The sequence below is a fragment of the Cydia splendana genome, chromosome 18, assembly GCF_910591565.1.
Source record: "Cydia splendana chromosome 18, ilCydSple1.2, whole genome shotgun sequence".
In the NCBI taxonomy this organism is placed as follows: Eukaryota; Metazoa; Arthropoda; class Insecta; order Lepidoptera; family Tortricidae; genus Cydia; species Cydia splendana.
In genome coordinates, this window is record NC_085977.1 from 7952682 (window position 1) to 7980233 (window position 27552).

The following is a 27552-nucleotide window of genomic DNA, read 5'->3' on the forward strand; positions in this document are numbered from 1 at the left end:
TCCTACTTCGTGATTTATTTTGTTTTGTTACATTCTATCATTTGGATGTGATCATCTGTTTACCTTATTAACAATAAATATACAGATGAGCATACGTCGGACTCCAGCGGGCATTTTCGTGGCATGTCAGAATGATAGGTAAGGTTCGCAAATCAATCAATTCACTTTCGAGTATTTGTACTTAGTATTTGGTACCTAGTATTTATAATGTGAAATTCCAACAAATATAAGTATGAACAACAGTCATAATGACACATGTCAGCTATTTATTTGTTTTTTAAGTGGCCACTTCAGTGGGCTATCAGTCATCACTTCAAAGAGTATTTACACATTAAAGATGAATAAATGATAACGGGTAACTAATTTAATTAACTATGTTACAAATACTAGGTACATTATAACACTCGTAAGTTAAGATTTTTTTGTAAACCTTACCTTGCCCTCAAACTGCCCCCTATAGTCCGACGTTTGCAGATGAGTGTTACAATTTCAAAGTGATTCTAATTTCAAGTTGTAAAATGGCCTTGCTTCATAAATTACATGTAATTGCCATCACTGTCCATAGGTTACATTACATTAGATACCAATCTCTACTTATAAAATACCTATTGATAATAATAGAATATATCATTTAAGATAATAATTTCTAAGACTGCTTAATTATAATAATTATCTGCAATCAGTTGAGCTATAGACAGATAAAATAAATAGTTTGTTAATTTTTAAAAAACTAGTCAAAATTTTATATATAAAATATGAAAAAACACGGATTAATAACTGTAAGTATACATGTACATAATACATAATAAAAGTTGAATTTGATACTATTGTACGGTTTTTTATAGTTAAAACTAGGGATGTACCGACTAGTCGCCGACTAGTCGGGAAAGCCGACTATCCGGCGACATTTGTAGTCGGCGATTAGTCGGCGACTAGTCGGCAAAAATGGCCGATTAGTCGGCACTTTATTAGTGAAAGAAAAACAGAAAAAAAAAGAAATCAACAGTCAATATTTACCATATGTTTTATGTTTATTTTACTAAAATACCTATTCAGGGTGCATACGAAAACTTTTGTTCATATAATTGACCGTTTGATCGTTATCGTATGTTGGTGGGCTGGTGTTTTCCTCTACAGGTCGATCTCAACTGATTCTCGTGTAATTTCATGTGCAAGTTCTATAGTTATTTTTTTTATTTTATTATTCAGTTTTTGTTTTTTTTTTAATGGTGGAGCCATGAGGAACTATTAATGTTATTGCAAAATTTAGAGACTTTAGTCAGGGCACGTTGCTCGTAAAGATGCTGACCACAGGGGATAGGTTCTTAACTGGCGACTACGTACGGGAAATAGAGCCTTGGAAATACCTCCTACAAGCTGTACTGACGGTCTGCTCAGGATCGCAAAATAAAAGAACTAAAGACAGAAATTAAACGAGGATTCTTGTGATAGGTCTTTGAACCTGTAGACAACACCTGTTAGCCAAGCTAAATTATGATGAATAGCGCATACAAAGGAGCAAAACTATTGTTTTTCACCTGAACTTATACAAAACTAATGATCTGGCCGACTAGCCGACTAGTCGGCCGACTAATCGGCCATTCGAGCGCCGATTAGTCGGCTAGTCGGCCAAATCAATAGTCGGTACATCACTAGTTAAAACCAAAAAAAGAAAGATAAAATAATGTGTTTGATTTAAAAATATCAATAGGCATCAACTAAATCGAACGATTTTTTCATATTATGTAATTATTAATATCTCTATTTATTTTTCTTCTTAAGTTAGGTTGTTTATAACATGAATATAAAAGTAAAATACAAAAGCACATAAAAAACAATAAAAAATACATATAAACACATTATAAAAAACCTAACCTAGGGTGCCGCCGGCAGCGGGGCAGGGCCCAAGCTAACCCCCAAAAACAAAATATACAATATATAAATAAACAAAATATGTCTCCGCCACCACCGCTATGGAGATGCCCCACTCCGCCGTGAATTGCATGAGCAGATCTTGAGCACGAGCGGAGTGGTTGACATTACACTGTAAGATGTCCAGATGCGGGTGTACTGGCATTAAATATCCATATTTTGTCCCTCACAGGCCGGTTGGTCGGTGTTACGCATTGGAGGGGCTCTTTGGGTCTTCAGAAGAGCCTCTTTGCCTTTTGCTGGTGGGGGCGCACAGGAAAAGCCACCCATTATGTGCCCCGCTGGACGTTTGACCTTTATATTGTAAATAACAAATTTTAATTATTATTTACAGATGTCCCTAGCAGCGAGCAAGAAGAGTTATTTATACGTAAACTGCGGCAGTGCTGTGTAGCATTTGATTTCATGGATCCCGTAGCGGACCTGAAGGGGAAGGAGATCAAGCGTGCTACTCTCAATGAGCTGGTGGAGTACATCACCGGCGGCCGCGGGGTGCTAACTGAGCCTGTCTATCCAGAAATTATAAAAATGGTAATTTGCATGCCTTTTTATATACAGTGTGAACTCCATATAACGTTCACTCAATATAACGATTCACTCATTATAACATCGTCATTTATGTGTCTAGTTGGTTTACTTTAATATTAATTTCTCTCTTTATAACGAAAACTCTACACCATTACAAAGAGTCTGGTCCCATGAGTGTCACTATACAGAGTTTAAACTGCAATTCATTTATAAAACATATGAAAACTGGAACATAAATCACCATCTAAGGCAAGACGATTCACGGGTCATGAGACTACAAGCCAGACGGTCTGTGACAAATATTTCTTACCATATCCTTCATTCATTCACACCTTTGAGACATCTGTTTTTCTTTATTTCAAATGTTGTGATTTCAGAGTTCTTTTTAGGTCTCCGTACCTCAAAAGGAAAAAACGGAACCCTTATAGGATCACTTTGTTGTCCGTTCGTCCGTCCGTCTGTCTGTCAAGACCCTTTATCTCGGTAACGTGTCCGTATCGACTATCGAGTTGAAATTAAAACCATATACTCAGGTCTACAGCCCCTTGATGCTGTGATAAAATCAAACTTCTAAGTTAACTTAAAACTACGGAACCCTAAAAATATATGGCCATTTATGCCGCAATAAACGTAAATTTGACACTCAAGGGAATCAAAATTTATACATAGTCCCTATACTATACCTGTCCCGTTGACCTGGAACTATGAAATTTGGCAAGTAATATCTTCTTACACTACAATTACAGGGAAAAATTAGAAACCTGTTTTTATTTTAATAGAAAAAAAAATAATAAATTCGTACGGAACCCTCGCAGTTAGACGGTTTTTTTTTTGTTTTCCATATTGCCGAAGAGTTCAAAGTTCTTATTGCAATGTAAGAATCAGGTTACAAGTAAAACATACAATTACAAATTTAGATGCACTGAGACTACCTTAACAGGTACATACATGTACAAATTGTAGATACATACATTTATAATGTATATATTAACCTAACATGTCATGTTGTGTGCCCGTGACGTACCTAATGTGTGTGGTTCAGTCTTTAGTGCACCAAATGTTTTGTGATTTAGTTCTTTGTCCCTATCCTATACCTTTAAACGAGCAATTCTTGTATATATATAAACGGCTCTAACGATTTCGATGAAATTTGCTATTTGGGGGTTTGCGGGGGCAAAAAATCGATTTAGCTAGGTTTTATCTCTGGGAAAACACGCACTTTTGAGTTTTAATATGTTTTCCGAGCAAAGCTCGGTCTCACAGGTATTTGTTTCTAAGTTCCCTTCCACTTACTTAACTAATTGTCAGGGCTAAAGGTTATTACTATGCAGCACTACCTTCGCTCTAATTGCCTTGTATTAGGGGTCATCCATTAATTACATCACACGTTTAGGGGGAGGGAGGGGTCAAGAAAATGTGACATGTTGTGACAAGGGGGAGGGGGGTCATAAACTTTGTGACGTCACTTTAACTTCATCAGTAACCGAAAATGTATTTAAATTATTTTATACGCTAATTATCATTTAAATTTTAACAAGGTTTTCAAACGATAATCGTTTTTCTTCGTTTAATTTAATTTCTTAATCAGTTTTGGGTTATAAAATTACTAATATTTCTTTTGTCAGAAATATTGAGATAAAATATTAAATAAATATTTGCCGATTTCGTTGAAGAAATGTGACGTCACACCAGGGGGGAGGGGTTTGCCAAATGTGACCAAGTGTGACAAGGAGGGGGGGAGGGGTAAAAAAACCTTGAAATGCAATGCAGGCAAAACAAAACACTAGCGTAATCTAGCCAGTGCTTGAAATATTATTTTATCGATATCGAGTATTACTAGAGTATATGACAGGTATTGCCTCAATACATTTTTAGGGTTCCGTAGTCAACTAGGAACCCTTATAGTTTCGCCATGTCTGTCCGTCCGTTCGTCCGCAATACTATGAGCAAATACGTGATGTCGTCTCCATACTTGCTAATGACTCGGCAGCTATAAGAGCTGCAAAAAAATGTTTTCAAACGCGCAAGTTACGACAGGAGTTACGAAGTAATAGCCTCTTCAATAGCACAGTTGCAATGTTCGAATTTGTCCATTGCGGAATCCTTCCTCATTCTGGATACTGTTCGTTGCTACGTAAACTGGAGTAAACTTTTACCAGTGATACGCAAATTTGAAGCTGTGCTCGAACGAAATCCTGATTACGAAATTTTTAGAGACATATCTGAAAATATTACCCGAACTGAAAATGAATTCTATAAATTTGCTCCCTTGACGTCAAGTGAAGTTGAACGTACATTTAGTGTACATAAATGGCTTTATAGTGATAAACGAAACTGTTTACTCCCAGAGAATGTTGAAAAGCTAATGATTATCTACTCCTATCACTATTACACAAATAAAATGCCATGTGCTCCTGTGTGTACTGACGTAGATTTTGAAGAAGAAATTGCGTCTGTTTCTAATATATAACATCATACAAATGTTTTTATTACATATTTATTTTATTTGGTGACGTATTTTCTTCTAGTACTGAATTATCGATATCGATAAAATAATGTTTCTATCACTGGCTAGATTCCGATAGTGTTTTGTTTTGCCGTGAAAAATCCGAGCTCTGATAATTACTATAATTAGGTTTTTTTTTTGGTTTTTTTTTTCGTATCGATATTTTCAGACGTGACTGTACGAGTGTACTGTTGCAGTCATTAAAGATACCTACAGTGTAGAGAGCGAGAAAGAGACCGCGTCATCAGCGCCATGCGTTAGGGAGGGACAACGTGATCCGTGACCTGTCGTGGTCAAAGCGTCGAATAGAACTTTTCTAGAGTTAGACCAAGAAAAGTCTGCAGCGATTTAGATAGCCCACTGCAAGCAAGCTGTTGCAAGTGTTATTTTAAACATCAAAATTCTATGAAATTATGACGTATAAATAACACTTGCACCGCGTGGGCTATCAAAATCGCTGCACACTTTTCTTGGTCAGACTCTACTCGATATGATATGACATAGAAAATGTTTCTTTTGGACATTGATCATTGTTAATTATCAGTAGATTAATAGGAAATTTGAACTAAATCAGTTGTCAGAATCAGCCTAATAGTAAAGCTCAAATTTCATATAAACAAGCATTGCAGAAATGAAGCAGCATGATACTTATGTGACACTTAATGATGGTCACTGATCAGTGGTTTGGAAGTTGATAGCTGATTTTTTCAATTTATCTACTTACTACTTATGTTACTGCATAGGTCTGGTATATGTTTACGTAGGATGACGAAGAACAAACAAATTAATATTTTCTAGGCAATACTGGTTATGGTCTACTAGTGGTAACGTTATTGCGTAGTGTGGTTGTGTCACTTTCAGTTGCCATATTAAGGATAGAGATGCAACACGAATGTTTGGGCAAATACCTATAATATAACAAACCACGAAGTGAATTTATCCCTTCCCTTATTAGGTTTCCTACCTTCATTTGTTTTTTTTAACAAAGACAAAAAAGTAGACTAAAATTTTTGAGAATGATAAAATTAGTACTCTGACAGTGTAAGGATCAATTCAATTTGATTTCTCTTCTTAAGAGCCCATCAACGTGGACACTAGCGCCACTGCTAAATAATCGTGATTATTTAAATTTAACAAAGATATTTAAAAAAGGAGGCCGCTACGGACTGTATTTTGTATTTAAGTACCTTTTGAATACACCGAACTAGTTTTTATGTTGCTCGATTCGTCGATCTATGAACTCAAAACAAAAACGGCCGTTTTAACTTTGGACGCATAGATTGACGAATCTAGCAACATAAAAACTAGTTTGATATCTTTCGTTAAATTTAAATAATCACGATTTTTTAGCAGTGGCGCTAGTGTGCACATTGAAGGGCTCTTAAAGTTATGACTTATGAGTGATCAAACGAAAACTCATCAACTACCTTACCTACTTGTATGTTCAATAATACCGACTAACTAAATCCGTGGTGGTGTGTGTAGAATAGAGGGATAAATCAGCGACTTAAGGCTTGGCCACACACAGAGCGCGACGCAGCGCCGCGTCCGCGCCGCGTGATGCCGACGCGAAGCCTGGTCAAACAGGGCGCGCGCCGATCGCGCCGGCCTCACGCTCTCAACACGCCCTCAAGGCGCGCGTGAACGCGGCGCGGCCGCGCGGGAACGCGGCGCACCGCTCGCTGCCTACGTCCGATCCTACTGACGTGACCTTGCGCGACGCGGCGGGCCGCCGCGTTCGCTCGGCGCAGCGCTGCGCACGCGCCGCGCGGACGCAATGGGCCGCGCGGCGCGGGGCGCGACAGAAGCGGGGCGTGATACCGGCGGGACGCAGTCTGTTTGACGTCGGTAACCTGTTAGCATGTGCCGCGGTCGCGCGGCGTGGACGCGGCGCTGCGTCGCGCTCTGTATGTGGCCAAGCCTTTAGTGAAAAAAAAAAGTTAAAAGAACTAAAAGAATCACGATAATATCTATTCCCTGCATGGTATGTTGTCCGGATTTACCCAAACATTCGTTTTGCGCCTGTGTCCTATATGGCGAAACGTAAGTGGCACAGCCATACTTCGCAAACTTAAAGCAAAGCCCGAAATGAATCCCTGCTATAAAATTTTGAAGTTTTTCAAACCATTTGTGTCACTATCAAAGTACACAACTCATTTGTTAGATGTCTCTTTCTTTCGTCTCTAGCTAGTTTTTATAAATAACCTATTAAGAAGGATGAGTAATCTGATGCTACAAAGCCATAGGTATGCAAGCAGTATTTGGCCGAAACTATTAAACGGATCTCGATATTATGTACATACGAGGGGCGTTCAAAATATTCTCGGTATTGATATCTTACAACCTCTTCTAAAATTTCTTTTGTTACTGGCCGCTAAGGTTTATTCATTGACATTAAAAAAAAGTATAATTCGAACCGAGATGTTCTTTTGTTTTTCTGCAATTGCTGAACAAACATGAACATCATGTGCGAATTGACAATGTTAACTAAATCAGAACATCAATGCGTCATAAGATTCTCGACAAAACAGGGTAAAAATAAAAAAACCATAAAAGAGGAAATGGATTGTGTTTACCGTGAGTCTGCTCCTTCTTTATCTACCATTTAAAAGTGGTCAAGCGAATTTAAGGGTGGAAGGGCTAGTATTGAAGATGACCCTAGACCTGGTCGGCCTGTAGTAGCTACTTCACAAGAAAATATTGATAAAGTGGAAAAACTTATATTGGAAGATGGTCGAGTGAAGGTAAAATCTATAGCTCAAGTAACCAATCTTTCTATTGGTATCGTACATGATATTATCCATGACCATCTTAATATGTCAAAAGTAAGTGCAAGATGGGTTCCGCGAATGCTGACTCGGCTTCAAAAAGACATGCGTGTAGCGTGTAGTTCCGATGTTATTGACCTGTGCGGTGAAAATCCTGATGAGGTGCTGCAAAGAATAGTTACTGGAGATTAAACCTGGGTTCATCATTATGACCCAGAGAGTAAACAAGAGTCCATGCAGTGGCACATTAAGGGTTCAGCTCATCCCAAGATGTTCAAGGTCGTCCCTTCAGCTGGCAAGGTCATGGCCACGATATTTTGGGATTCTGAAGGAATATTACTAATCGATTATAAAGAAAAAGGTGTAAATATCACAGGACAGTACTACGCTAACATTCAACGTCAATTAAAGGATGCTATCAAAGAAAAGAGGCGAGCAAAGATAACCAAAGGTGTTCTGCTTCTGCGTGACAACGCCCCCGTCCATACTGCTCATATTGCCAAGGCAGCTATTGTTGAATGTGGGTTTGAAACTGTTACTCACCCACCGTATAGTCCGGTCTTAGCCCCCAGCGTCTTCTTTTTGTTCCCCAATCTTAAAAAGGATCTGCGTGGAATTTTTTTTTCTGATGATGAAGCATTGAAGGCGGCAGTGGAGGAGCATTTTTACACCAAAGACAAAAAAAAAATTTTATCGGGGATTTAAAAAAAATTGATCGATCTTTTAAGTGGATGAACATAGGGAGGGAGTATATTGAAAAATAAAAATATCAAACTTTTCGTACTTGTTTGTTTTCATTTTCATACCGAGAATATTTTGAACACCCCTCGTATATGGAAGCACCGATTTAAATTTGTCAAATATTAAGTCTTAATATCAAAGTTATAGACATTATTAAGACTCATAAATTTCATTTGGAACTATTTCTAAGTTCTATTTTTATTAATTATTTAAATAAAAATCGAAGTGCCTTGAAGAGTTGCTTCCACAACCATTCATAGTTCCACAGTGGTATACTAAATTCACTGAAATCAGATGTCTATGTCGTTATTTATGTTGAAAACACATGGCATGATTCATCTTCTCATGTCAATTTTCTATATTTCGTTACTTGCAAATGTTCGTTAAAGACTAATGTCTAGTCACGCAATCAGAGCATAATTCGTACGCCCTGTGCTCCAGATATCGGCGAACCTGTTCCGCACTCTGCCGCCGAGCGACAATCCCGACTTCGACCCGGAGGAGGACGACCCGACCCTGGAGGCGTCGTGGCCGCACCTGCAGCTGGTCTACGAGTTCTTCCTGCGCTTCCTCGAGTCCACCGACTTTCAGCCCACTATTGGCAAGAAGGTCATTGACCAGAAATTCGTCTTGCAGGTATGGATTCTTCTTTCTGACACGTTTTTTTTTGTTGTTTTTTATTTCAAATTGTCTGGCAGCAATATCATCGTCAGACAGTCAATCTTGACACGCGGCATTGTCATTTTAGTAAATATAAGTGTAGGTTTTTGTTGGAAAGATTGAAGGAGCAATTTTTTGATCTTACAAAGAAATATGTATTTGTAAAACAAAATAAGCGCAGTTATGCAAATAGTGTTTCCAGTGTTACAAAACGCTTTGGGATAATTTTTCACTGTAACATGCGTTCGTATAGTGACAAGTAACATCTTATCAATAGTTGTTTAGACAAATACATAACGAACGAGCTTAATTAAGACATGAACTGTTTTATGGTAGGTATTTTTAGGTTATCGCGTTTTTGAAAGGTTAAATATAAAAGCCGAATTATTCAGTCATACGACGTTCTAGTAATAGGCCGTACCCAAGCCGTGGGAAAAAGCCTTTGTTGCCACAATTAACTTCGAACAATAAATTAGGAACTGAATATGTTTGTGAATTGGCTACATTATTTTTAATAAGCAATTTAAACTTTTGGATATATGACTTTCTTTGTAAATGTACATACCTTCGCGTAGCTCTCTTATCTAGAGCCTAGAGCTGACGAATGACGCATACCAGTTCCCGACCACTGAAATAGGTCACCCTACGACTACTACGAGTCATATTGTACCATGGCATGACCTATAGTCTGTATCTTTAGGTATTTAAATAAAGGTAAACAAATAATTTGTACATTTTCGGGTAGTTATAACATTTATTGGTTAACCGACCAAATACAAAACCGCCTGGATCAGTCACTGAACGACCTGACTTTAACCTACATTATTTGATCTTATAATGTTTTCATCTACCCTCAACTGGCTTAAAGAGCTATTTGAGGGAAGATTTTGTTTACTTTTATTTAAATACCTAAAGATACAGAGTGTACTCTCTTCCCTGTGACGAGGTCTGTGCCATGTGGTGCCTACTAGACTATAAACCTCTAGACGGAGCTTAGAGGAATTATTTCATGAAATCGATGCTGCCAAAAATACAGGGGTGCGGGGGACGAGGTGAGCGAGTCCCGTGCCGTGATTGGTCCGTTCAAAGACACGGGCGTCACACAGACACTTGACTCGAAAATGGAGTAAAACTACTGTATATTTGTGGCAGAGGGGGTAGCGCTACTATGCTCAGTCTGGAGGATGTTTAGTCTGTGGGTGAGTACTGAAGCTCTCGTCGGTTGTTGCAGCTGCTAGACCTGTTCGACTCGGAGGACCCGCGCGAGCGCGACTTCCTCAAGACCGTGCTCCACCGCATCTACGGCAAGTTCCTGGGACTGCGCGCCTTCATCAGGAAACAGATCAACAACATATTCCTGCGGTTCGTCTACGAGACCGAGCACTTTAACGGTGTCGGGGAACTGTTAGAAATATTGGGAAGGTTAGTGCACATACATAATAACTTGAATATACCGTTGCGTATTTTTTTCTTTATGATATAGGAGGCAAACGAGCAGACGAATCGCCTGATGGTAAGCTATTACCGTCGTCCATGGATACCCGCAACACCAGTGCGTTGCTGGCCTTTAAGATGGGAGTATGCTCTTTTCTTGAAGGTTTGGCAGTTAATGCCACTGTTTAGTTGTGCGATATAATCGATTTAGTCTCAATTGTCACATGTATATACACAAAGATTGTCGAAAATGTGTTTGCTTTAGAGTTAGAGTATTACTTGCAAATATGCCGTACTTAAGCATAAATCGACAGTAAACATATGTGTTAATGTTGTTAAATAAGTTAACACAATTTTAGTATGTACTTGTAAATGTGTAGAAATGTTTATTATTCCTATTTAATTATTTTTGAAAACTCCAATATCTTCACAATTGAAGAGTCCATCTCTTCGCGATAATCATAATTTGTTATCAGCTCCTTATCAATGGATGGCGACACATCTTCATTCTAACTTTCTTATAATGCTGCTCAAAATAAGGATGAACCTATCGCGAATCATAAGTCGCTGGCCCAATATTACAGGGTTCTATGTTACATTTTCAAGATAGTTGAAATTCGACTTAATGTCACTAATGACAATGTTAAAATTTCAGTTTGTTACATTGAAACAGATTCCTTTAATATTGGGCCAGGGAAGTGTGTGTAGTAGTAGTGCCTATACATATTAGCTAATACAGATTCGATTATCCATTAAGACTGAATAAATAAGATATTTAGAATAGAATATAATAGAAAAATATTTATTCAAGCAAGACATCATTCCGTTACAAAATGCATAATAAAAAATAATAAAATGTGAAACAAGAAGTATACAAAACACAAAGAGACATATTAAAGATAAAGATGTGAGGCTGAAATGGTCTCCACTCAGTAATGCAGTTGGCACGACTAAGCGTTGCCAACGGCGCTGATTTTCTGTGGACCCAGCGAGGTGTGCGGTGCGGGACAGCATACTGCGCGACTTGTGTGTCAGTAGTAGGAGTAGTTTGTGTGTCAGATTAAGTAATATGTTTAAAATATTAAATACCAATACTTATATATTACAAATATATTATACATATAATCTACTCAATCAATTAATCAATTGTACTTTTCTTTTGTATCTTTTTACTGAGGTGTGCCAATAAAGAGTATTCTATCTATCTATCTATCTATCTATCTACTTTGGGGTTAAGAGAGCTAGAGCTAATACCAATATTTTAGAAAATGATGCCCTTATTTGTCAATTTGCGTAGCATTTTCTCGCCGTACCATATAGTGTGATCTCGTATATGTGTGTGTGCAGCATAATCAACGGTTTCGCGCTGCCGCTGAAGAGCGAGCACAAGCAGTTCCTGGTGAAGGTTCTGCTGCCGCTGCACAAGGTGAAGTGCCTGTCGCTGTACCACGCGCAGCTCGCCTACTGCGTGGTGCAGTTCCTGGAGAAGGACGCCACGCTCACCGAGCCCGTCGTGCGCGGACTGCTCAAGTTCTGGCCCAAGACCTGCTCACAGAAGGAGGTAACACTAGCATAACTACTACATTTGTGGTGTTAGAAGTTCTTTTAGTTGAAAACGTCACATTTATTAATGATTCAAAATGGAACCGTGAAAAAAGTCATTTATATTTCTGGGTGGTTTTGGTATCCTGGTATCCTTTGCAGACGTTTCTGCTTAATACAAAAATTAAAAGTTTAATGTTTGATTCCAAGGACTAAGTACATATGAAACTTTTGTACAAGTGGTAGTATATTTTGATAGTTATACAGGCTGGTCCAAACCTCGACGGCCAAAAATATTTTTTAGATTCCTCACGTCGTGGGCTATCAGAATATACCCCATGTATGTTAGCCGATTTTTCGTAGTTTTCGAGTTGATGATGATTGAATGAATTTTATAACTTTAACTTTGTTAAGAAATTCTGATAGCCCACGACGTGAGGATTCTAAAAAAATTTTGGATGTCGAGGTTTGGACCACCTTTTATTTAGTACCTATTAAATACCAGATATTTAGTAGTACAGGTATTCTATTAACATCACCGCATATCAAAACGTACCTACAGCCAATTTTACTATAAAGATTTTAATCAACCCCTCAATATTTATCCAAAATATGATTTAGAAGTTTTAAATATATTGAAATGATTGTCTTTGCTGACACGATATCGTGTCAAAATTTTCCTTACTGTCTTCTTAATACTCAGCATTTTAGTAAACGATATTCATTGAATATTTGTTGCAGGTGATGTTTTTGGGCGAGATAGAAGAGATATTAGATGTGATTGAGCCTGCGCAATTTGCGAAAATACAGGAGCCCCTCTTCAGACAGATAGCAAAATGCGTATCTAGTCCACACTTTCAGGTACGTACCGGCAAATTAAAATCTTCCTATTTTGCCAATAATCATACTAGGGTGCTTTTTGATACGTAAGCAAAAACCAGAATGTTACGTACCTAGTAATACATTTCCCTGTCTCTGCTTAGGCCTGGTAGAAGGTAAAAGCCCTGACAGTGCTGACTGGACATTGCAATTGATGACTGATGACAAAGGTCTGGTTTGTAAGGGCGGTATTCCACCTGTCCAATTTCTTTGTCCAATAACGACACAATAATTGTGAGACGCAATACACATGGGACAATGAAATTGGGTATGTGGAATACCACCCTTAGATGGGTGCCAAAGGTGTTACAAACGCCGATAACGAAGATTGCCCAAAGTAGATAAAGAAAAGTCTGCCTTTGATGAAGTACCAGGGTGGAACCTGGAACACTAAGATGTGATGTGTGATAGAGATCTATATCTTTGTCACTCGTTGAGTAATAATAGTAATAATCCCTTTATGCGACAGGTGGCGGAGAGGGCGCTCTACTTCTGGAACAACGAGTACATAATGTCGCTGATGGAGGAGAACAACCACGTGATCATGCCGATCATGTTCCCGTCGCTGTACCGCATGAGCAAGGAGCACTGGAACCAGACCATCGTGGCGCTCGTCTACAACGTGCTCAAGACCTTCATGGAGATGAACTCGAAGCTCTTTGACGAACTCACCGCCAGCTATAAGGCGGAACGGCAGAAGTGAGTACTTATATTTTGTTTACTACATTAGGAGCATTCCATTAAATTGTCTACCGTTGTCCCGTATAAACGCGAGTTTTCTGAAGATTTGTAGGTATAGGAGTTTCTTTTTCTATAACAAATGGTCAAAATAAGGTCAAATATATGACCAGAAAAATAATCGTCGAATTTAAGCGCCGAAAAAAAGTACTAATATACGAAATAAAATGCGTTTGTACGGGACACCCCGTGGAATGCTCCATTAGTTACATAACAGTCTACTCGTAAAATGGAGAGAAATTAATTTTGGAGGGTAATTTTTTTTTGCTATAATTTGTAAAATACAGACAACCTAACCAAAGGAAATGTTTGAGAAATGTAGTGTTGTCGCCTTCGGCTCGTTGTTTTGGCTTAGCCACGCAGCTGCGCGCCGCCAGCCGCACCCTATTGCGTGGCAGCGTGGTGACGCTCGGTGTTGTTGCAGAGAGAAGAAGCGCGAGAAGGAGCGCGACGAGCTGTGGAAGCGGCTGGGCGAGCTGGAGATCAGCTCCCGCGGCGCCGCGGTGGCGCCCGCCAAGTGATGCGCTCGGTGTGACACAAGCGCAGCCCTCCAGTGTTAGACTAATACGCGATCGATTTTATCCAAGTTATGTATTCATATTTTCTATTCGATTACATTTTTGTTAATGACGTTATTAATTTTTTATACCTCCGTCTCGGTCCGCGCCGGGCGCCGGCCGCGACTCCGTCGTCGCTGTACTAGTATTTTATATACGTTTATTTAGGGCCCTAGTTTACGTTAGGATTTTTTAATATTGTTAAATTGTTTAAATAAGTTAAAGTTGTATGTATTATTGATACACGATCGATTGTACCGCATTTCGTATCACCGGCGATTATTGTATTATTCGGGCACCCGGCTCTGCCGGATATGATTGTACAAAATGACTAGGGAAATTTGAAATTGTAATAATGTTTAGTGCCGGGCGACGCCGCCGGCGCCGCGAGTAGATTGTTGTATGAAATTTTCATTTCGAATTAGATGCTCGTTTCCAAAATATGTAATTTCGTCATACTATCATTTTGTATAGTTACATAGTGTAAATAGGCATTTATTTATTTTAAATTTATAGCAGTGTGATTTTTATACCTAGCTGCGGGAGTGTGGCGCTGTAATCGGACAGGTCGGAGCGAACGGAGACACCGCGTATCATGCGTACAGCCGATAAAATTAAATCGTTCATTTGATCATATTGGAGTAGAACAATGATTAAAGTAGATATAATAATTTTTAAGGGAATAGTCATTAATTTGTATGATATTACTGTAGCCTTAATATTTTTTCTATCATCACTCGAGCGCCGGGTCACAGTACATTCATAGCTTAAGGCGGTAACCGACGAACGTCGCGTGAAGACACGCGTAGATCGTGACGCGTCCACACCTCGCGTCGCGTCGGTGGTGGCCCGCAGCGCGCAGGCGCAGTAAGCTACGCACGTCCACTGTGGCCGGCCCCGGGCGACCGCGGCCCGCGCCGTACACACCGAGCACGCGAGCCGCGCGCGCTGTGCGTATGTATGTATGTACACTATGGAGATGTTTGTTATGTAAAATGTATTAACATTACAAAAATTATATATGATACTTATATATAAATTACTATTATAGAACACAGTATGAAAATAAAAACAAGTTGACTTCACATGTATATTGTCGTTGAATTCTTTAAGTATAATATGTAAGCGTAGGCGCCCCGCGGCGGCCTAGGCCCTGGCGGGCCTCCGGCCTCGGTTCGGCCCCGGCCCGGCTCGGCCTCGGCCCCGACTCGGCCTCGAGGCCCGCCCCGGCCCGGCCCGCCTCCCGCCTCGTCGCACTGTGTCCCGGAGCTAACGATCCCTTAGCCCTAGTGCCCATACTCGGTTAACGTAAATGCGTTGGAAATACACAACAAATTTTCACATTGCCCGGTTTTTCATTTCTAGTTTGAGGCCTCATTCTCGATTATGTTTTAATTCTAACATGTTTAATCATAAGTATAGGTAGAGCTTATGCCTTAGTAATTGTATTTAGTGATAAAATATGTCTCTGACGACTATAGTAACCACGCGGGATAATTGTGATGTCAGTTTATGCCATAATCCTGGAACGCACTTTCATGTTTAACAAGCCTCTTCGAAATTGTATTCAAGCAAGACTTTATACATTTCTAAATGTGAAATATGAAAATGGTTAAAGAAATCGATGTCTTTTTATAGAACTATAGCCTCGAACTTATGGCCCTAGAGACCGGTAAACACGGGGTGCGTTGAACCGCGGTGGCGGGTCGATACGGCCAGCACTGCCAAGTTCACGCGGCGCCTGGTCGCTGGCGCATCGCCATGGCTACCGGCGCCAAACACTGGAATCTCGAGCCTAGGCCGCACCACTCCCCTCCTTCATTACTTCCTTGCATTCCAATACTAGCGGTATACATTACCCAGTAAGTACCAAATATTAAATACCTAGTTTTTTTTTTTTCAATATATCTATACCTAAATGTTTTGATAACATTTTTTAATTCTGCATTAAGGTAACAATGAGACTAACGGGGTCTCGTGCGTACGCAAGACCAGCTCCTACTCCTACAATGCCCCCGGGTCTTGTAGAGCTAATGGAAGGACTTGCAAAAGATGTCCTCAAAAATAATCCTGAAAATGTTTACGAGTTCTGTGCTGCGCATATGCAGAAATTACTTGAAATAAGAGATGGCCCAGCACGTAAGTTTTTTTTTTGGATATCGGTAATACTTTCGAAAGTTTCAAACATCATATCATAGATAGTGTATAAAGCGTTATATTAATGTCCAGTTCGCGTTTTTTTTTTCATAATTAAAAATTGGTTTTCAGCACCGAAAATGCCATTGTCCTTGGAGCAGAAAATAGCTTACGCTCAAGAAAAAATAAGACAAAGAAATAAAAACCGTCAACTTCAGCACGATGGGAAGTTGTCGGAGCATCCCGATGCAAAACTCGAACATGAAGACAAGCTGCCTATGAAAGAAACGGCCATCGATACATCTGCTTTACAGCCGGTTATTAACAAAGATGAATTTATAATGAAGAATGAAGTTGAAATATTTCACGAGCCCAATGTAACTGTAGCTACTAATGACATAAATACAGATGAGCCGTCTGAAGTCATAAACAAAGTTATCGAAGCATCACAAGTGGAATACGAAGCCAAGGAATCTGTTTCAAATATTACTCAAAAACTTGAAACTGAAGGATCATCAGAAAAAGTGACTGAACAGGTCAATGAAACCATAATCAGTGTTGACACAAATGAAACATCTGCCGTTGAAGCTAATGTTAAATCAGAAAACGTTGCTGAAATGGATGACCAAAGCAAAGAAATTGTTGATCTTGTCGTTCAAAGTACTGAACATGTAGAAAATATGCCTCCGAATGAAGACATCTTTGAAGCTCAATTGACCGATTCTGAACCTGCCGTTAGGAACACAGTAGTTGATGTTGAAGATAAAACTGATAGTAATAACGGAGGACCCGCATACAAAGAAATTAGGGATGAGTTTAATGAGGTGGCTTCTACACTGCTATTAGCAAGCAAGACTATAACTGCGTTTTCTAATATCAGTGACGTTAAAACCACATCAAAAGAGGTTGTTGCAGAACCAGAAATTTATAAAAAAGAAGTAAACATAGATACGCAACACGAAGAAATGTTGTTGAAAGAGTTTGCTAACCAAATTGAACCTGATGAGAAATTAGAGGACATTATTGAAGAACACAAAATAATTAAAGAGGAAACTACAGATATTCAGCACGAAGAAAGTGGCGCTGACAACATATCTTTTAAAGAGCGGGTCGAAGACATAACCCGTACAGATAACGAACACGTAGTTGAGCAAAATCATGGCAGTTTGCTTTCTAAATCACAAGATTCTGCAAATCCTACTGTCGAAGACTTAAATATCAATCCACGTGATACCATTCTCCAAACTGAAAGTTCACACGATGAAAATCAAGTTTTATCTTCCACGGAAACTAAAACATCAAATACAGCAAATTCCCAAGTTTCAGCAGAAGGTATTAAATTATCTGAAAATCAGGTGCTTATTGAAGAAATCACCGAAACGTCTACTGTACATGACAGTTTTCTAAATAAGGATGAGTCTAATGATCAAGAAGTTCATAAAGTTAACTATGAATCACAGGCTGACATAGAAGTAACGGAAGTTGAAGATAAAGATCCAGAGCAAGGACCTGTGCATAGTGAAGAATCTATTGTGAAGGATAATAACCCTGCTCATGATAACATAACTGCTGGTATCAAAAGTGATTCAATGAATGAAAGTAAAGAAATAACTGAACACACTGCAGTAAGTGGCATGGATTTAGAGACTGCAGCAATCACAATACAAAAAGTATTTAGGACTTTCTTATTCAGTAAGAGCAGAGCTTCCACATTCGATGACACCGTTAATGGAAACTCTTTGGACGAAGATATGGAAAAGAAGGTAAGCATATTTTCTTGTTTATTGTCCTGTACTGTACCTAAACCGGGTTGCAATAGGAACAGTTTTCCGGAAATGGGTATTTCTATTTTAAAGTGTATCGACCTAGAATTTTTGTTGAAGATTTTCAATTATTTATGTCCTATGACATGACTAACAAAATGGACATACAAAAATGCATGCTGAATTACATATTTATAATATTTAGGCCGTTCATGTACATTGTAAACCATAGTCTTGTGGTATTTCTTCGTAACTTATCTGTTTAGGATTTTCAGGACGAACCCGAATATGCATTAACTGCTAACATAAACCCAGAGCGACGAACATTAGGAATAAGTAGAATGGACACCGTCTTGCAAACAGTAAACGAGGAGAAATCGCTGTCGCTATCAGATGAATCCTCTTTGTCAAGCGCAGCCACCACTATACAAGCGCATGTCCGGGGATTTTTAGTCAGAAATAAACTCGCTTCTAACAAAACGGCGTCTAGTAGTTCTTTAGTAAATTCTGACGGCCAGTCAACATCATTGGATGGTGACGTTAATGAACCTAAAAAGACCATTTTAAATATCCACATCGTTCCTGAGAGAGGACAATTCATGAGCAGAGACGAAAGTTTACTAACGTCGATCGACTTGCCTCTTGACAACAGCCCACCATCTTCAATTAATTTACATCCACTGGGCTATGACAAAAGTGAGCGACGAAAGCAACTGAAAAGAGAAGACGCTGTACAGTCTATTTCACCTCCTAGTAACAACAGCGGTAAACAAAGTGAAGAGGTGGACTCTGTGAAAGAAACACTTAATGACAGCGACGATGTCGATGGAAAAGAGGAACACCAAGTTGTATCTGTAAATAGCCAAGATAAACCTCATGAAGCGGACACTGAGAGTTGCGATACCACACTTACAATTAGTTCTACTGCGGAAACGGTTATCGATGCCGATACTTACAATCCTAGAGAAGTCCTATCAAGTCCTGAACATAACTTGGAATCAGACAACAAAAACCACGAAGTCCTTACTAGTTCCGATGAGATGGACGTTGTTACACCATCCACAATAGCTGCAAAAACTCCTTCAGTAGACACTGAGAACGACGATAAACCAAAGTTGGTTCACTCCGGTGAATTTCATGACATAGTGGTTCAGACTCAAGTGAAACGGAGTGAAGCATCAGTCGTCCGCGGTGAGTGAAGACAACTATTATCAGGTGATAACTCCTTCCGTTCTAACAAGGCTATAGCATGAACAGCTTAGAGTTAAGTGCCTTGGTAGTTCGAGTTAGCTTTCGTACGCATCGTGTGGTATTTCGCAAGTAATTAGATGAAAATTCAAGCAGCCTAGCTAAATAGAATAATGCCAAGTATTTATACATTGTAGTTAGTGTTAGTACTATCAGATCCATACGTTTAATCTACAATGTTAGGATTCGTCAACCGTTGGTGTATTTTTACACTTTGGCGTCGGTTTCATTTAGTAAAAATACCTTTAAACCTTAATTTAATTGCCAAGCTATAATCTATCCCTTTTTGCATATCATTATTGAATCTGTTCATAATTATGTCAGTGAATAAAGCTCAACCTCTCATTTTTTGTTGTTGTTTAGATTAAAATATCGCTACCTCTGTGCAGCTTGCTGATGGAAATGCTGGACTAACTGTTTTCATTTCACAAGTTTTCAAAAAGTGTTTGTCATTAATTAGTTATCGGTTGTATTTTTGATATTTTTAATAATTTTATATCAAGGCTATTATATCGAATCGATTATTATCTGATTATTATGAGTTTGTATTCAGCCCAAATTTGCCAAAAAATATTGGCAAATGGCACATTCATAGTTTAATACAGAACTACTGTGATAACAGTTGAATGAGCGCACCCGCGCTCATTCTTTCTTCCGTGGTTGAATGCGTAACCTGTTCTGAAGTATTAACATGTTCTAAAGGTCTAAATAGTAGACTATGGTTGTAAGTACACTGGCGTTCAAAAGTGCATGGAGATGTTTCAACCGCAATATTAAGGCATTACGGTCGACATCTATCCATGCACTTTTGAACGCCACTGTACAATGGGTACAGCTAGCTTTGCAAGGTAGAAGGTAGGCATGAATTGTCTACAACTGACTAGGTCTACACAAATTAGTATTGGAATAGGGATAAGAAAGGAAGAAAACATGCAGAATTCTGTGTGTAAGTAACTATCAAATAATCGTACTAATCTGTTTGGTTTTTACAGAATTCAAGAACGTGCTGGTGTACTTCTTACTATGGGACAAGACTTAAAATATCGACTGCTGGAGTATATTTATTACCTAACTATTTTCTTTATAACTTAACGAAAATGTAATACACGTGAAATATAGTGTTCAGAGCAAAAGAGTTGTTTAAAATATTACATATTGTGAGCCCTTGTATCTACTACAATTAGAGTCGGACCACACCAAGTTTTCATGCCAAGTGCTAAGGGGACTTAGCAGTCACATACCTATATACCTATAGCTAGTATATTAGTGCTTATTATAGATATATTAGTGCTTATTAATAATAACTATTGCCTTGTTTCTTCCTGATTAGTTAGGACTGGCCAATTACTAAAATGGAGGGGCTAATAAATATAGCAGTCACCCTACGTCAAGTATGGAGCTTGTAGGAATATGCATTGCATTCTTATGGCTCCTCTACACGAATGGCCAACGCAATCCAAGGGACGCAGCCATGCGGTAGACTGAGATAGCAATATCACTTGCTCCCTCTAATGCATCGGTCGGCAACCTGCGGCCCGCGGGCCGCATGTGGCTCGCGAAACTGTCACTTGCGGCCCGAGAGGCGCCTTGGCTATTTTGTATGTAACAGTGACAAACGACAATGTCTCATAAACTCATAAATATTAACAAAGTACGGCCCGCGTCACCTCCGTTAACTACTATTGGCCCTTGGCTGCTAAAAGGTTGCCGACCGCTGCTCTAAAGCCCCCTACAGACTATGCGCGTGAATCGCGGGCGAAGCCGCGAACGCGAGTGTGGAGTCGATTTCGCAGGTCTGCGTTCAGGACTCCACACTCGCGTTCGCGGCTTTGCGCCGCGATTCGCGCACGAGTATGGAGGAGGCTTAATGCATAAATGCGTCCCTTGGATTGGCCGGCGTTGGCCAAGTGCCAAGTTTGTGCAAAGTTAAGGCCGTAACACACTATCGCACCGCACCAAGGTCATTGTGCGACGCACCGATAAGTAAGAGCGAGAAAGAGATATCGCTTTGGGTGCGTCGCACAATGACCTTGGTGCGGTGCGATAGTGTGTTACCACTATTAGCGTGGTCAAATCATAGAAGGTAGATCCTATAGAAGTGCCATACGCGTGCCTCCGTGAGGGACAAACACAAAACATACGCATTGCGACACTATGATTGGTCGAATTTATTTGTTGCCCACCATGATATGTATACTAAAAAATGTACGGTGGTGAATAAAAAAAATGTGAGACTGTGACAAGGACAAACAATAATAGCGCTTTCGCTGCTACTCCTACTGAAAAGCCCCCGCAGACAGCGAAATCGACTCCACACTCGCGTTCGCGGCTTCGCCCGCGATCTCCTAGTGAGTATTATATTCTTTGCCCGCGATTCACGCGCATAGTCTGGAGGGGGCTTTATAAAAAGGGGTCGGGGACATCAAATTTACAAAAAGAAAGGGTTACATTTCACATGTAATATTTTTTTTTTACATATCATACGTTTAATTACATTTAAACACAATTATTATATTTTAGTCTCATGTAATTGTTGGATTTATCGATTTTGCTCGCCCAGTACAAATTGCGGATCGGTCGAGCGACAAATCCGACTTCTCATCTGTCAGAATACAATAAAATACTTCGAAGAAAATGTGTTAGCCGGTTTAGACTCTCGGCTCGCGGCTCGTCTCGCGGCGCGTCTCGTGGCTCGCCTCGAGTGGCCTTGAGCGCATGAGCCCGTCGAGCTAACGATTACACTCTCGCCTCGTGGCTCGGCTCGAGGCTCGTCTCATGGCTCGTAAGCTCGTCGAGCTAATATATTTTAAACACTAACGGCACGGCATAAGGTTTATAATCGAATGACAAGTCGAACGCGAGTGTGAACGCAAGCGCGCGTCCCGCGCGAGCCCCTTTGACTCGTGCCCAAAAAACCGCTCCTCCACGCGAGCCAGGCGAGCGCGAGCCGAGCCGCGAGACGAGTCACGAGCCTACCGTTCACACTCGCGTCTCGTGGCGCGGCTCGTCTCGTGGCTCGCGCGAGAGTCTAAACCGACTATGTTAGTGTGCGTGATGTGACACTTTTTTTTTTTTTTTTTTTTTTTTTTATGGCATCGCGCTCCTGGCGCATTCAGCCAGACGAGTAAAGCAGGGAAACGGAATTAAAGGATTACATTATAACGGGTAAGACGGAATTTTGGAAAAGGATCAGGAAAAGGTAAATTATAGGCAGTTAGAGTTTAATGTTATGACGTGAAATAAATGAATACAATGATTTAAATATATATGGAGAAGAATCATTAATATACAGGAGTGTTGTAATAGATGTGGGAAACGGAACTTTAAAATCTGACAGCTGTCTTAATAGTATAGAACGATCATAAAGGTTACATGCAAAGAATATATGGTCACAGAATAATTAATAGTACTACCGTACAGAAAGGAAACTTCCTACAAAAACGAAGTTTGACAGCGGTTCAGGGTCGAATCATGCTGTCCCTTTCTAATAGATGGCACTATCCCTTTCGGCTATTTAGGGTTGTCAAAAATCAAGTGATTATCTTATCTGTGGTCGTGCACGCAAAAGGAAGTCAAGTGGTGCCAACCCTAATAATTGCTCGGAGCAATGCTGAGCCGAGCGGAGCCGAGTTTGACCGAAGTCATGAGTTTCGCACCCCTGATATGGTTAAGATCAGCGGGATCAGCTCCACAAGTACATGCAGAACTGGCCACGCGATTTAGTAATTTGAGGTGTTCCGGTGTACATACGTGACCCAATCTCATTCGAATTAACATACTAGTTGCAGGTTTTGGCAGAGAGATTTTAGCAAACCAAGGTTTGGCAGGAATTGATTTTTGAATGCTTCGATAATGTAACGCAGCAGCACCTGCACCAGATGTCCATAAATTCCTCCATTCCTTTCGTAGGTATAATTTAGGCAGTGCCAACAGGTCTTCAGACACATTCTTAAACGGAAACATGTCCCCACAACTAATGGCATCTCGAGCTAAATCATCCACCCTTTCATTACCTTTAATCCCTCTGTGTCCAGGGATCCAGGCAATGGAAACCGAATACCCTTTAATGTGACATTTTAACAATAGGCTACGGATTTGATAAATAATTGGGTTATTAGATTTAGATTTGAAAGGAAATTTACATATTGCCTGTAGTGAACTTAGGGAATCTGAGAAAATAATTGTTTTTTTGAGATGCATTATAATGATGAACTCTATTGCTTTCAGGATTCCAAAGCACTCACCACTGTACACAGAGGATTCTGGTGGCAACTTTATTTTTTGGTAAATATTAGATTGGGTGTGGAGAACACCAACGCCAACACAACCATTCTCTGACGTCTTAGAAGCATCTGTGTACATATGATGAGCACCCAGGCCATCTGTTCCAATGAATCCCAGGAATTGTTGATTTTGTTCAACATCATTCTTGGAGACTCCAATATCGAGGAGAACTGGAGGAATAAGTGTCAGAGAATCATATTCATATTGGAAAATGGGAAGTGTTGAAGAGCTAACAGTGGGAGCTGATATAGATTTAAGTTTTTGAAAGCGTTTTACTAAACAAGGAGGACTTTTGTGTTTCCAATAGTTGGAAGTAGTTATTTGAAGCACAAGGTTAGACAGGATAATCCAGAGTTGGTGATTAGAGAATTGGGAACAACGGAAAATAAATCTATCACTAAGATATTGGCGTCGTAAATGAAGTGGAGGCTCAACACACTCAACTTGCATGGCATTGATAGGGCTTGAATTCATGGCCCCACAAATCAATCTGAGTGCTTTGGATTGAATACGATCTAGTTTTTGGAAGCCAGCTACATATCCTGGCTCTAACAAAAATGTCCCATAATCTAAAATACTTCTTATCAAGGCATTATACATGAGTTTCATGCAAAAAGGATGTGAACCCCACCAAACTCCTGAAACGCACCTGAGGATATTAATATTTTTTTCACATTTAGAAACTATGTAATCACAATGTGGAAGACCCGTTAATTTATTATCTAAAATAACACCTAGGAATTTGGTTTTATCTTTAATGGAAATGGAGCAGTTATTAAATTGCACATTGATCGGAGGAGGAAACATTTTTCTAGTAAACAAAACTACAACACTTTTATGCACTGAAAGTTCCAGACCATTTGAATCTAACCATAACTTCAATAAGCCCAAAGAAGAAGTGACTGATCTACTGGCTTGTTCAATAGAAAGGTTTGGCGAATATAATAATAAATCATCAGCATATTGCAAGACTCTAACCGTGTCATTTAAGGATGATTCTAAATCAAATGTGTAGATATTATATAGCAAAGGACTTAATACGGATCCTTGGGGAAGACCTCTCCACACTAAACGGGAAATCCTATTGTTGTCATCTATGAGAAGGCTAATGGACCTTTCTGATAAAAGGTTTATTATGAAATTGGTTAACATTACTGGTATAGCTAATTTGTGAAGTTTTGCTTGTAACACTGAGACTAAGACATTATCATAAGCGGCGCTTATGTCAAGAAAAGCAGCTACTATAGACTCATTTCTAGAAAATGACAATCGAATATCTGAAATTAAAATACCCAAGCTATCATAAGTAGACCTACCTTTTCGGAAGCCAAATTGACTATGAGAAAGTAATTGGTTTTTTTCTACAAAATATTCTAGTCTGTTTTTAACTAAATGTTCTGCTACTTTAACAAATACTGAGGAAAGGGCAATTGGACGATAAGAAGAAACATCTGACACTGGTTTGAACGGCTTTAAAATAGGAATAACTATTTGAGATCTCCAAGAATCAGGAATTTTACCAGACTGGATAACAGAGTTTATTATATTTAGATAATAAGAAAGAATACCATCACTAGCATTTGCTAAAAAGGAATAAGGAACTCCATCTTCCCCAGGTGAAGTATCTTTTAAACCACTTAATACAGCTTTTAACTCCTCCATTTTAAAAGGCTCATTTAAAGTATTATAATAGCATGAGTCAAATGAAAAGGCAGCAGGGTGAAATACATATTCTTCGGGGACGGAAGCAGGTGCTAATCTATCCATAAACTGTGTAGCAAGGTTAGGAGGAAGGATCTGTCTAGAGGACTCATTGAAAGCATGTCTAAATCTTTTAATATTATTCCATACTATGGATGGTTTTACGCTAGGACTAAGAGACAAACAAAATCGCTTCCAGCCTTCGAACTTTTTCTTTCGCAACAATTTTTTTGTCTCACGAGCAACTTGCATGAATGTCTCAAAATTTTCATTTGTCATAAAATGACAATATTTTCTTTCAGCCTCCTTACGGTTTCTGATAGCTTGTGTGCAATCATCATCCCACCAAGGCGGAGAAGGTATTTTACCTGATGCACTGTTTTTAACCGGAAAAATTTCATCAGCTGCTTCAGTCATTATCTGAGCTAATGCAACTGAACAACTAACTACATTACTATCATCTATGGACGGTAAACACAACAATTTCTCCTCTACACGGGTTTTGAAAAGTTTCCAATCAACATTACTTAAATTATACTTAAGCCTAGGGCTAGGTTTCGGAGATGGCGGAATAGAAGATGGAAATGTAATAATGATAGGGTAGTGATCACTCCCATATGTTGATTCCAGAGTATGCCAAGTGAGAGAAGCCGCAAGATCGACTGATCAAATTGATAAATCAATAGCGCTAATTGACTCTGTTGGAGCTGTTCGACGGGTTGGAGAACCATTGTTTAAAACACAAAGATTGTGTTGGTCTATGATATGAATGAGGCGATCTCCATTATAATTAGACGATGAACTACCCCAAACCTGGTGATGTGAGTTAAAATCTCCTAAAATTAAGACGGGCCTAGGAAGAGAAGAAATTATTTGTTCAAGCTCAACAAAAATAGATGATGAGGGATGAGGAATATATACAGAAATAATACAGATGTTATTTACAATGGCAGCAACAATTGAAAAATCATCGCTATGGGATGGAAGATGAAAAGGTGAACATGATATGGAATTCCTGACAAGTAGAGCTACTCCGCCCCATCCGCCAGGAGTGCCAGGTCGCGAAGGACGGTCCTCTCTGAGACATGAATATCCCGTGACTCTAAGAAGAGCCCCAGGCTTGAGCCATGTCTCAGAGAGGGCAAAAACAAATGGTTGAAATTTGTTTAATAAATGAATTAAATCTTGTTTTTTATTTATTACACGTCTGCAGTTCCACTGTATAATTTTGGCCATTATTTTTAATAGTTGAGACAAGTTCTTCAAGCATGGGGGCAACGTGGGACGGTATTCTTACATTAGGCTGAGATAAATGATCAATTAACGCTTGTATTTCCTCAGTTACTGAAACATTATCTTTAGGAGACTCTTGCTGTAGTGCACAGCCATTTTGAGGAGATGGAATGATATATTCTTTAACTAAAGCATTGTGAGCTGCTGCATCATACCCTGTTGTTATAAGTTTTTTAACTGTACGTGGTTTCAAAAAAGTTGTCTTTTTATAACTGTGTGACTGCATGATTGTACCCGGGGCTGGGTTATTGACACTGCGATGTACATTTGGCTGAGACTGTGGCTGTTGGGGTGATTGTGTCAGAAGGACATCGGCAAATGATTTTGAAGCAGCTGGATGTAATTTAACAGCCTCACCATAAGAAATACAATTGTTAGCCATAGTTACTTTAATATCCTTCTGTCTCTTGTGTTCCGGGCAAGCCCTGTTCGTGGCGAAATGGAAACCATTGCAAAGGCAGCAAACGGCATCGTCCTCCTCCACTGAACAGGTATGACCGGAATGCAATTGACCACACTTAAAGCACTTGGGTTTAGATCTGCAATTAGTTTTCGTATGACCAAATTTAGTACAGTTGAAGCACTGGATTGTGGGAAAGATATACAGTTCGACAGGCAGTGAGTTGTAGCATGAGAATACCCGTTTTGGTAAAACTTGACCATCAAAAGTTAGGACAACTGTCTCAGAGGGTTGCCACGAAACGGCACCATTAACTGTAACTCTATGATTCAAACGCCGAACTTTAAGCACTTTTCCACACCCAGTGGGCACGGAAATGTTGGACACTATTTCCTCCTCGGACCACTGTGATGGAATACCACGGACTAGGCCCATGCGCGTT

The 27552-nt window shown here is 39.5% G+C and overlaps 2 protein-coding genes and 1 long non-coding RNA gene across 8 annotated transcripts in view; all 3 read left to right on the forward strand.

The window, feature by feature from the left end:
* Positions 1–27552, forward strand: part of LOC134799537 (serine/threonine-protein phosphatase 2A 56 kDa regulatory subunit epsilon isoform-like) — an 85695-nt gene that overhangs the window by 6671 nt on the left and 51472 nt on the right. The window contains exons 2-8 of one of the 2 annotated variants that reach the window (XM_063771970.1): positions 2267–2463; positions 8917–9111; positions 10367–10557; positions 11917–12130; positions 12853–12972; positions 13460–13689; positions 14153–14257. In XM_063771970.1, the coding sequence (XP_063628040.1) occupies positions 2267–2463; positions 8917–9111; positions 10367–10557; positions 11917–12130; positions 12853–12972; positions 13460–13689; positions 14153–14249 (1244 nt within the window). In that variant the 3' untranslated portion in view covers positions 14250–14257. Of the gene's footprint in view, positions 1–2266; positions 2464–8916; positions 9112–10366; positions 10558–11916; positions 12131–12852; positions 12973–13459; positions 13690–14152; positions 15631–27552 lie in introns of those variants that run through there. The other variant, XM_063771969.1, reaches the window with a different exon arrangement.
* Positions 16238–20531, forward strand: LOC134799524 (uncharacterized). Of its 5 annotated transcripts, XM_063771949.1 has the most exons (5): positions 16238–16424; positions 16554–16804; positions 16835–18184; positions 18451–19375; positions 20425–20526. In XM_063771949.1, exons 1-5 carry the CDS (start codon positions 16244–16246, stop codon positions 20469–20471), a joined length of 2754 nt encoding a protein of 917 aa, XP_063628019.1. In that variant the 5' UTR covers positions 16238–16243; the 3' UTR covers positions 20472–20526. The 5 variants fall into 5 exon arrangements, with proteins under 5 accessions (XP_063628019.1, XP_063628020.1, XP_063628021.1 ...); XM_063771950.1 differs by having other exon boundaries at positions 16554–18184; positions 18451–19399; positions 20425–20531; XM_063771951.1 differs by having other exon boundaries at positions 16554–18184; positions 18460–19399; positions 20425–20531.
* On the forward strand, positions 23098–26533 carry LOC134799495 (uncharacterized). The gene is made up of 3 exons (XR_010145419.1): positions 23098–23716; positions 25268–25332; positions 25720–26533. It is a non-coding gene; the product is annotated as an uncharacterized LOC134799495 (long non-coding RNA).